General features: G+C 34.9%; 1 protein-coding gene across 11 annotated transcripts in view; it reads left to right on the forward strand.

The window, feature by feature from the left end:
* FUT8 (fucosyltransferase 8) overlaps window positions 1–12,486 on the forward strand; it is a 265,395-nt gene that overhangs the window by 183,705 nt on the left and 69,204 nt on the right. For all 11 annotated transcript variants that reach the window (XM_036217863.1, XM_036217871.1, XM_016131252.2 and 8 more), the window contains 2 exons: window positions 10,070–10,185; window positions 10,301–10,463. In XM_036217863.1, the coding sequence (XP_036073756.1) occupies window positions 10,070–10,185; window positions 10,301–10,463 (279 nt within the window). The remainder of the gene's footprint in view (window positions 1–10,069; window positions 10,186–10,300; window positions 10,464–12,486) is intronic.

The following is a 12,486-nucleotide window of genomic DNA, read 5'->3' on the forward strand; positions in this document are numbered from 1 at the left end:
TAATTTTTTGTTGGAGTCCAGCCATCATGACCTTTACCTTGTTGGTTACTAGGTACATTTGTATTCTTAAAAATATTCTTAAACTTTGTTCTGAGATGTAGTTAAGTTACTTGATAATGGTTTGATCCTTTTGGGTCTTCCTTTTAAGAATTGTTACGCAGGACACAGGTAGTATTTAGTCTATGGTTAATTTTCCCACTACCGAGGTCAAATCCTTTGAGCATTGTACCCAATGCCCATAAATCATGAAGTTTTCTTATCTAGCCGGTGGAATCAGGAGCTGTTCTCAACCTTGTATGAATGCCAGGCACTGCTCCCACAGATCCTTTTAGATAGTTATTTTCCCAGCTTTGAGTAGTCCTTACATACACTGATTCTCAAGTGGTACCTCTGCATCTTTTTGGATTTTGCTCTTTGTTCAGCTCTCTTTTCTATGGTACTTTATCATCCAAACTCTAGCTGTCTTGCTCTTTAGTCTTTTAGCTCTATGTCTTCAACTCAGGAAATTTACTAGGCTCTACCTCTATATTCTGGAAATTCTCTCAAGGCAGTAAACTGGGGCAATAGCAAGGCTCTCACCATTTGTATTTATTCTCTGGGAATCACCGCCCTTTGTTGCCTGATGCCAGTTTTTATCAGCTTTATCGAGATGAAATTTACATAAAACATTGTATAAGTTTAAGATATATAAAGTGATGATTTGATACACATATATATTACAAAATGATTACAATAAGATTAGTTAACACAACCATCTCACACCATTTGTGTGTGTGTGTGTAATGAAAAATTTGAGATCTACTCTCTTTGCAGCTTTAACATACAGCAGGTCCTTGATAAAGTTTCAGTCAACATTGTTTTTCATTCAACTTCCTTTCCTTATAACATTGATGAGACACTGTAGGAATTTAACTCTTGTTTATATCAATTAGCATATGGTAAAATTGATTTCATTGCATATGGCTTAAATTTGTAGAACCTTTTGACCTATGTTAAGTGAAGACTGACTGTATACAGTACAGTTTTATTAACTACAATCAATATGCTATACATTAGATTCCCGAGAGCATATTCTTCTTATAACTAGAAGTTTGTACCCTTTGACCAACATCTCCCCATTTCCCCTACTCCTTAACTTCTGGCGACTACCAATTTTCTGAGTTCGGCTTGTTTAGATTTAACATGTGAGATTATTCAGTATTTGTCTTTCTCTGTCTGACTTACTTTACTTGACAGTATGCCCTCATTCGTATTGTCACAAATGGCAGGATTTCCTTTTTTGTTATGGCTCAATAATCCAGTATGTGTGTGTGTATACACACATATTCTTTATCCATTCATTTATTGTCAGACAGGTTGTTTCCACGTCTTGCATATTGTGAATAATGCTGCAGTGAACATGGGGATGCAGTATCCTTTCAAATACTGATTTCATTTCCTTTGGATGTGTGCAGAAGTGGGATTGCTGGATCATATGGTAATTCTATTTTTAATTTTTTGAGAAACCTCCATACTATTTTCCATAGTGACTGCATCGATTTACATTCCTAGTGCACAAAGGCTTTCCCTTTCATCCTCACCAACACTTAACTATCTCTTGTCCATCTGATGACAACCATTCTAACAAGTGTGAAGTAATACTTTATTGTGATTTTGCTTTCTACTTCCCTGATGATTAGTAATATCAATCACCTTTTTACACACCCATTGACTGTTTATGTGTTCTGGGGGGGAATGTCTATTCAGGTCCTTTGCTAATTTTTAAATCCGATTTTTTTTTTCTCTATTGAGTTGCATGAATTCTTTATATATTTTTCTACATTAGCCCTTTATCAGATATAGGATTTGCAAGTATTTTATTCCAGTCTATAGATTGCCTGTCATTCTGTTGATTGTTTCATTAGCTGTGCAGAAGCTTTTTAGTTTGATATAGTTCCACTTGTTGGATTTCGCTTTTGTTGCTTTTGCTTTTGGTGTCATATACAAAACAAGACAAAAAAAAAAAAAAAAAAACCATTGCCAAGACCAATGTCAAGGAACTTTTCCCCTGTTTTTTTCTTCCAATATTTTTATGGTTTCAGGTGTTACATATAAGTAAGTCTTTAATTCATTTTGAGTTTATTTTTGTGAGTGGTGTAACATCAGGGTCATATTTTATCTTTTGCATGTGGTTATCAGTTTTACGAGCATCATTTATTAAATGAAGATACTATTCTTTCCTCATTGAGTATTCTTGGCTCCCTTGTCAGTTATTAGTTGATCATATTTGTGAGGGTTTATTTCTTGGCTCCTGATTCTGTCCGATTGGTCTGTATGTCTGTTTTTATCCTCATACCATACTGTTTTGGTTTATATCACTTTGTAATGGCTTGAAATTAGGAAGTTTGATGCCTCCAACTCTTTTCTTTCTCAATATTGTTTTGTCTGTTCCATACAAATTTTAGAATTTTTTTTTCTATTTCTGTGAATAATGCCATTGGAATTTTGATAGGGATTACATTGAATCAATAGATGTTTTGGATAGTATCGATATTTTGAAATGTTAATTCTTCTGATCCAAGAATGTGGGACATCTTTCTATTTCTTTGCCTTTTTTGTTTCTTTCATCAAAGTCTTATAGTTTTCAGTATATAGATTTTTCACTTTTGTGGTTACATTTGTTCTTAGGTATTCTTTGTGATGTAATTGGAAATGGCATTGTTTTCTTAATATATTAATTGCTCTGGTAGTTCATTGTTAATGTATACAAATGCAACTGATTTTTGTTCGTTGAACCATTCTTGTATCCTAGGGATGAATCCTACTTGATCATAGTGTATGATCCATTTAATGAGCTGTTTAATTTGATTTGCTATTATTTCTTTGAATATTTTTTCATCTATATTCATCAGGAATAGTGACTTGCCGTTTTCTTTTAATGTCCTTACCTGGTTTTGGTAGCAGGGTAATGCTGGCTTCATAAAATAATTTTAGAAGTGTCCCCCTTCTCTAATTTTCTGAAAGAGTTTGAGAAGTAATGGAATTAATTTTTCTTAAAATGTTTGATAGAATTCACCTGTATAGCCATCTGGTCCAGGATTTTCTTTGTTGTGAGGTTTTTGATTAATGGCTCGATCTCTTACTCATTAATGTATTCAAATTTTCTATTTCTTCATGATTCAATCTTGTATGTTTCTAGGAGTTTATCAGTTTCTCCTAGGTTGTCCAATTTGTTGGCATTTAATTGTTTGTAGTAGTCTTTTATGATCCTTTTAATTTCTGTGGTTTCGGTTGTAATGTCTTCTCTTTCATCTATAATTTTTGAGTCCTCTTTTTTTCTTGGTAAGTCTGGCCAAAAGTTTGTTAGTGGTTATCTTTCTAAGACCAACTCTTAGTTTCATTGAACTTTTCTACTGTTTCCCTCTTCTTTCTTTCTGCTCTGATCTTTATTACTTCCTTTCTTCTGCTAAGTTGGTGTTAGTTTGTTCTTTTTCTATTTCCTTAAGGTGTAAATTTAGGGAGGTTATTTTAGATCTCTCTTTTTTTAATGTAGATATTTATCACTATCAACCTCCCTCTTGGGTCTGCTTTTCTGAATCCTATGTTTCGATATATTGTACCCCTCACCCCCGCCTTTTTTTGATCCATTTTTTTTGTTGTTATTCAAGAACATGTTGTTTTATTTTCACATATTTGTGTTTTTTTCAGTTTTTCTCCTGTTACTGATTTCTAGTTTCAGACCATTTTGTCAGAAAAATATGCTTGATATGATTTTGGTCTTCTAAATTTTTTTGGAGGGGCCTAACTTATGATCAGTCCTGGAGAATGTTTCATATGTTGAGAAAAATGTATATTCCCTTGCTGTTGGATGCAATGTTCTGTATAGTCATGTGTTGCATAAAACATTTTGGTCAACAACAGACCACATAATGGTGGTCTCATAAGATTATAATGGAGCCGAAAAATTCCTATTACTTAGTGATGTCATAGCCATCCTAACATCATAGAATGACATGTTGTTCACGTTTGTGGTGATGCTGACATGAACAAACTTATTACACTGCCAGTTGTATAAAAGTATAGCACATACAATTATCTATAGTACATAATATTAATGATAGTAAATGACTATGTTACTGGTTTATGTATTTACTAGATATATTTTTTATCGTTATTTTCTTTTAAATTAATAATTTTTTTATGGTGACATGGTAACAAAATCCAATAAGTTTCAGCTGTACATTTTAACAGTAAGGCATATATACATATATGGTTATTTACACTATGTGCTCATCTCTCCCATAGTTAGATTTCTTATCATTATTTTAGAGTGTACTTTTTCCACTTATAAAAGAAAAAATAAAAAATTAATTAATTGGTTTTTTACAAAAAGGTATTCTGTGCCATGTTATGCCAGCAGCAGCCTCATGCATTTTCTGTTTATATCTCTTGATTATATTATTTTTTCTTATGCTTGATTTAATCTTGTGTTGTTTTTGGACAATGCATGCTGTACAGATTTGTAGGGTGGGAGCGATAGGCTATACCATATAGCCTAGGTGTGTTGTAGGCTATATAATATTCAGATTTCTGTAACTATATGATATTCACATGACAACAAAATCACCTAACAACACATTTCTCAGAATACGACCTTGTCATTAAGGGGTGCATGACTGTATATGTCTATGAAGTTCGTTTATTCTGTTCAAGGCCAATGTTTCCTTTGTGATTTTTCTGTTTGGATGATCAATCCATTGTTGAAAGTGGACTTCCACAGTAGTAGTGAAGTCTACTACTATTATTTTAGTGTTATCTATTTCTCTTTTCAGCTCTGTAATATATTTACTTAATATATTTGGTGCTCCGATGTTGGGTGCATATATATGTATAATTGTTATATGCTCTTAAAGGATTGACCCTCTTATAATTCTATAATGAACTTCTTTGTCTTTGTTATGATCTCTGACATAAAGTCTATATTGTCTGATATAAATATAGCTACCTTTGCTCTCTTTTGGTTACAATTTTCATAGACTGTTTTTATTCCATTCACTCTGAGCATTTATGCATGTCCTTAAAACCTAAGTAAGTCTCTTGTTGTAAGCAGCATATATTTGGATCTTGTACTTTTATCCATTCAGCCACTCTGTGCCTTTCGATTAGAGAATTTAATTCATTTACATTTAAAATAATTACTGATAGCTAAGGACTTACTAATGCCTTTGTTTTCCTTGTTTTCTGGATATTTCGTACATTCTTTTTTCCTTTCTCCCTCTCATGCTGTCTTCCTTTGTGACTGATGATTTTCCTCGGTGGTATTCTTGGATACTCTTTATCTTTTGTGTCTCTGCTGCTGGTTTTTGTTTTGTGGTTACCATGAGGGTTATGTAAGTCATCTTATAGATATAATGGTATTTTAAGCTGATCATAATTTTGATCATATAAAAAAACTCTACATTTTTATTCCTCCACCTCCATTTTATGTTTTTGATGTCACAATTTATATCTTTTTATATTGTATAGGTATTAAATATAGTCGAAGTTATAGTTCTTTTTAATACCTGTCTTTTAACCTTTATACCAGAATGAAATGATTAAAACACCTCCATATTATAGTATTGGAGTGTTCTGAATTTGACTATATTCTATCACTGTGTTTTATATTTTCTTTTATTTTCGTGTTACTAATTAGCATCCTTTCCTTTCAGCATTTCTTATAAGACTGGTCTAGTGGTGATGAACTCACCACTCTGGGAAAGTCTTTATTCCTCTGGGAAAGTATTTATTCCTCCTTCATTTTTGGACAACTATGCCAGTTAAAGTATTCTTGGTTGTTGATATATTTCTTTCGGCCCCTTTGAATATATCATCCCACTCCCTCCTGACCTGCAGTGTTTCTGCTGATAAAGCCACTAATAGCCTATGGGCGTTCCTTTGAATGTGAAGATTTTTTTCCTCTTGTTGTTTTAGAATTGTCTCTTTGACTCCGATTTTAGAGAATTCTATTATATTGTGTCTTGGAGAAGATGATCTTTCCCCCCAGATTTTAGAAGTTATTTCTTTAAATAAGCTTTCTGCCCCTTTCTCCTCTTTCCCTTTTGGGACTACCGTAATCATAGGTTGATTCATTTCTCGTATGCAATCCCATGACGTAGGCTTTCTTCACTCTTTTTCACTTTTTTTTTCAAATGACATGTATTTGAATTTACTAGTTTTTCTTCTGTTTGGCCAAGTCTGATGTTGATGGTCTCTATTGAATTCTATTTCTTTGTTGAACTTCCCATTTTGTTCATGCATTATTTTCTTAATTTCACTTAGTTGTCTGTTTTCTTAGAGTTCACTGAATTCCTTTAAGATTATTCTGAATTTTTTATTAGACAGTTAATAGATCTCTATTTCTTTAGAGTTAGTTATTGGAGCTTCATTAGTTTCCTTTGGTGGTGTCATGTTGACCTGTTTTTTGTGACCCTTGTATCCTTGTGTTGGTATCTACTCATTTGAAGAAGCCATCTCTTTTCTAGCCTTTACAAATTTGTTTTGGCAGAGAAAGACCTTCACCAGTCAGCTCAATCTGGGACTCTATATGGGCAGGTGGTAGCAGCCTCAGGCAAGCAGCGTTTGTTCTGAAGGTTCTAATTGGATGAGGTCATTGCCTATGCTCTAAGGTGGTGGAAGGGTGTTGTCATTCTGCTGTCTGGTGGCCTAGTGTCTAGGCTTCACATTCAAGCAGAACTGCTGCCTGGGATCTGAATTTCAGCAAGGCTGCTTGCTGGACTCTGCAGTCACCCTGGTTGGGCAGGGTTGTAGGCCCTGTTCCTTGGCAGGGCAGGGTGGTGCTGCTGGTTGCACCCTGCAGTTGGGCAGGGATGCATGTTGGGCTCCGCAATCACCTCTGGTTGGATGGGACTCCAAGCTATGCTCCCTGGCTTAATGGAACTGTGCTGTTGTTTGGTCACATGGGACTGCAAGCTGTGCCTCAAAGTTAGGCAGGGCTGCAGCCTGGGCTCTGCAATTATAGGCTATTGGCTATGCTCTGCTGTTTGACATTGTCTCTTTCTGGACTTCCCGGTCAGGCAGGGCTGCCAGGTCTACCTCATAGATGGGTGGGGTGCTTAGCAATTGGATGGGGCTGTAAGCTGTGTTGTGTTGCTGAATGGACTGTAGGCTGGGTTCCACTGCCAGGCAGTACCATAGGCTGGACTTTGGGGCTGCCTGGGGTCACTGTTTGGGCTCCCTGGTAAGACAGAGCCAATGGCCATGCTCTGCAGTTGGACAAGGCTGCTGGCTTCTCTCTGCCTGAGTGGGGCTATAGTATGGGCTCCAGAGCTGATTGGGATCTCTGGTTGGGCAACCTGGTGAGGCTGGGCTGGAGGCTGTGTGCAGTAAGTAGTAGGATGGTGGTGCTGGGTTGGTTTCTTGGCTGAAAGGGGCTGCAGAATGGGCTCTGTGGCTGCCTTGGATCCCTGGCCTTTCTTCCTGGCAGGTGGCACTGGAGTATGCTTAGCAGTTGGGTGAGGCTAATGCCTTGCTTTCCTGCTCAGGCAGTCTGTAGGATGTACTGGGCAACTGCTTGGCATCTTTAGCCAGACTCCCTCTTGGGTGGGATTGGAGGTTATGCTTAGCAGTTGAGTTGAGTAGGCCCTGCTGCCTTGCTTTGCTGTCTAGGTGGGGCTCTAAAATGAGTTCCTCCACCAAGACTGCACTCTGACTGGTGACCCAAACCAGGTAGGACTACAAACCAAACTCCTTGGCCAGTTGGGGCCACTGGTTCAGCTCTGCACATGATCAGAGCCACTAATTGGGATCTCCACTCAGGCCTCACTCTGGCAGGAACATAGTCTGCCAACATCCGTGCATTGTTGCTGTGAGCCCTTCCTCTTCTCTATCTCTAGCTGACTTTTCCAGTAACCCCCATGAGGCAGTACTTATGGGATCTCCCAGGAAGCATCCAGAATGCTGGAGAAGCTTGATATCCACCTTGTGCTCTCTTTTTCCCGCTAGAGAAACTCTAAACTATGAGGGACCCCCTCCATGCAGACATATCTTTCTATTGTTTGAAATCTTGTATCACTAAAGTGTGTTCTAGAAAAGGACATCCTTGTCCTGTGGCATATTGCTGCTGAAATAAGTTCCAAGAGGTAGTATTATTCTGTTTTCAAGTTATTTCTTAGAAACCAGTCATCTAATTCAGAAAGAGATTAAGTGCTAATTTTAAAAAACTATACAGCAGAAAATGCTTCATTTATGAATGTATACACATTTGTGCTTATAAATTGGGTAATTGTGCACCTAACAACTCTATTCGTTTTATCATTATTCACTTTGTATATATAAAAATGAGGGCTGTTTAATTCAAATTTTGTGGCCTAGGACATTCGTGGTGATTTTTCATGCTTCTGTTCAATGTTAATGAATACAGTTTTATGCAAAATTACAGAATACCTTATTTACTATGGTATAGCTGTGATAAGAGCTCCTTTACTAAACATGTACTCTGAAGTGATATAGGTAATTAATGGCTTTATCCGTTATATAAAAATATTAGAAAAAGTATTTAAAATTCTGTTTTAGTGTCTTCGCATCAAAGGACTAAGTTGAATCTGAATTGAAGTCTGCCAAGCATAATTTAAAAATTAAGTTCCCTTAAAATGATTGTGATGGTTTGAATAGATATTCTAGACATTTTGAGGTTACAGCTCATCTCTAAAATGATTGAGCCCAGATATAGTAGTCCTGATAAAGTTTTTTGACAGACACCGTGCTAAGTACTATTATAGACATTTTCTCATTTAAATAGATTTTGATAGAAAAATGAGCCACTATTTAATCTTAACAATAATTTTGCAAAAGTGCATGTGTGTGTATTAGTTTTCTCTTGCTGCTGTAACAGATACCACAAACTTTGTGGCTTAAAACTCTAGACATTTATTCTCTTACATTTCAGGAGGACAGAAGTCTAAAGGAGTTTCACTGGGCCAAAACCCAATGTGTGAGCAGGGCCACATTCCCTAGGATAGCTCTAGAGGAGAATCTGTTTTCTTGCCTTTTCCAGATTCTAGCAATGAATTCCTTGCATTTGCTGTTCTTGAACCCGTCTTTAATCTTTAAAGCTAAAAGCAACATCACCTCCTCTTTTGTAGTAAAATGTCCCTCTCTCTTTCTCTTATAAGAACACCTGCAATTACAATTTTGATTGACCTGAATAATGTAAAACTATCTCCCCACCTCAAGATCTGTAACTAAATCACACACCTAAAGTTTCTTTTATTGTATAAGGAAGCAATTACAGGTTTCAGGATTAGGATGTAAATATTTTTAATGACCAAAATGGAGTATAGAATATTGCCAAAAGTCACATAAAAACAAAACATGTTAGAAACCAATACAGTTTGGAAAGAAGTTTTACAGATAGGTTGATAATATAAGCAAGAGATCTTGGAGTTCCTCTGCTATGTTGTATATTGTTGACTGATATTTTTTTGTTTGTTTCTGATAAAAACAGGACATTAATCTTCAGGGATTTTTTTTTTTCTGATATACTTCCTCTTCTTCTCTTGTCTTTCCAGTTCCTATGAAACCAGTGCTTAGTAATTTAAGGTTATGAGTTCATGAATTGGAGCACAGATATACATAACCTGATATTATATTATTTGTATTTGATATTTGAACATTGACACATGTTGAGATATGTGCTTTCTAATTCCCTTTACGCTTTTTCATCACCCTCTCCTTCACCTTTGTTATTCTCAACACTAATGAAGAATTTACCTCTTTGTCACTGATAGGTCTTTTTCTAAGTGATATGAGAGTTTTCAGGAAACAGTTCTAAAGGTTTCTTAATTCCTAGAAGGTCAGAGATCACTGAGCTAGATTATTTTTTTATTTTCATTCAGTATTATTCTAGTATTTATGCTTTATCCTATATCTTCGGAAAGATAATTCCATTTGGTACTTCTAATATATTTCATGGTTCAGTGACTTCTGGAGTTACCAATGAATATGTTTTAGCATGTAACTTTAATAACCATATATTTTGTTGCATAATTGATAAGCTAAATGTTTACATTTTTTTTTCCCTGAACTACAGGATACCAGAAGGCCCCATTGATCAGGGGCCGGCTTCTGGAAGGGTTCGTGCTTTAGAAGAACAGCTTGTGAAGGCCAAAGAACAGATTGAAAATTATAAGAAACAAACTAGAAATGGTATGTGGTATTACAGTGTTTTTCCTCTTCAGTATGTTGCTATTAGCACAAATAATTAAAATTTTCCTTTATCAAAATGTTGGAAATGCTGGTATTCTCTATCCTTTGACTGCAGATCTGGGGAAGGATCATGAACTCCTACGGAGGAGGATTGAAAATGGAGCTAAAGAGCTCTGGTTTTTTCTACAAAGTGAATTGAAGAAATTAAAGAATTTAGAAGGAAATGAACTCCAAAGACATGCAGATGAATTTTTGTCAGATTTGGGACATCATGAAAGGTACTACTTTAACATTACATTTTTTAGGACTTTTCAGTAAATATTATAGTCTAAGAATCTAAGAATGGTAAACTGGAACCTTTGATAAATTCCTACTGAATGATAAATGATACCTACCATATTTAGGATCAAGAGAATACCTGATGTCTCAAAGGACAATATTTACCAAAGTAGTTCATCAACTAAAATATATCACTGAAAAATAATATTTAAAATATATTTCTAGAAACCTTTATACCCTAAGGAAACTTTGAAGGTAGTGATGTCTGCCAATAATACTTTGAAATACTTTGAAACTTATGAAATGGATATTTGAAATGGATATTTGAAATGGAATGTACAGTTTTATATTATAGTACATTCGAACTCATACTGAGGCTGCCAGTTATGTTTCAAATTCAAATAGTAAAGACTTTAAAATAGCCACTTTTTAGAGTTTCTAATTAAAGGTTAACAGGTTTTTGATAAAAGGAAGTATTCTATTCACTGCTTTTCCACTTAATTGCTAGAAAGAAGAACTGGAAATCTACCTAGTTAAATTTCTCTTTTCTGTTTGCACATTTCTGAAAATACGCACTTTATATTCCACAGAAAAGAAAACATTATGTTGTTGGTGTGTTCATGCAGAACAAAATGTGTCTGGGAATCATTATAAATACAGTGAAACCTGTCCTTAGGCATATTATATTTACACATTTATATTTCCAGTAGGGTTATGATGGCAATTACTGTCTCATTAGTGAACAATGAAAGAAAAATTGTTGTATTAACACAACCTACCACTGTGAAAGGGAAAGAATTACCACACAACCAAGAGATTCATGTATATTAGCATCATCAGCAATATTGTAATGATTTTGAAATATTGCTCTACTGTTTTAAATGAATTACAAATAAAATCTATCAGTTTATTAGAATCATTTTAACATTAATAAATCTACAGAAATTAGATAATATAAATTTCAAGGGGCATTGAATTATTAGGCCACACTTTTAGCAGTCCCTTTAATATTTTAGCTTAGCTTGCCTTCAAGCCGTGGTTAAACCATTAGACCAAATGCTGACTAATTCTGTCCTTAATGCTTTTCTGCCTTAAAGCTGAGTCTAGGCACCAAGATTCTGTTAATTGGAGCTATGTGCTTATGTGCTTTTCTTATAGCCTTTTTATAGGAAAATCCAAATCTGAAGAGGCTTGTCGGTTAGATTATATAGTATTGAGATTTTGACTGTTGACTTCTGATGGAATGTTTAAAGTTTGAGTGATTTAATCAAATTACTTGAGAATTTAATCTTCATGTCTTTTCTAAGTTAATTATTTAAAGAATTATTTTGTGCATATGTTTTGCTACTATATGTAGAGATGACGTATAGATGTACTATTGAAAAAAGTCAGGTCCTGAAAAGTTGACGTAAATCAATGTTAATTTTTCTTTTTTAAGTTCTGTTTTAAATATATTATGATTCCTGATACTACCTTTTAGTGTGTGTTAAATAATAGTATTTCACAGAGAACAGAAATGGAAAGGTACCCAAGGTGTCTAAGTTAATTTCTTTTGCAGTCTTTTGCAGAAATTATAATGAACTTGGGTTACAACTGCATAGGGTAGTAATTTAACACCAGGCAGCCAGATTAGAATGTCGTGGTACAAATAATGAGCAAAGCACAATCCAACATTAGAGAAATAGCCTTTAATGAGTATACAAACAGATTAAGATCTTTGAGTGTAAGAATTAAAACAGACATTTATGTTTGCTTCAGATGATTTTTACATCACACAAAAATCTTTATTTTACTTTTACACTTCCCCAAATTATAGTGTCTAGGTTGTCTCTGTACTCTCTGAAATTCTGTGTTCTCTGAGAAATCAGAGGTTGTCTTATCAGTTTTTTTGTTCCGATTGCCCTATGAATCACTTTTTTGGTTCAGAAAGACATTAATTATAGGGAAAAAATGTGGAGTTTTGTTTCTTCCAAAGAGATTTCTTTCATTCTTAGAACTTTGTCTAACAGAAACACTGATTTT

This window comes from Rousettus aegyptiacus, unplaced genomic scaffold, assembly GCF_014176215.1.
Source record: "Rousettus aegyptiacus isolate mRouAeg1 unplaced genomic scaffold, mRouAeg1.p scaffold_m13_p_3, whole genome shotgun sequence".
Lineage (NCBI taxonomy): Eukaryota > Metazoa > Chordata > Mammalia > Chiroptera > Pteropodidae > Rousettus > Rousettus aegyptiacus.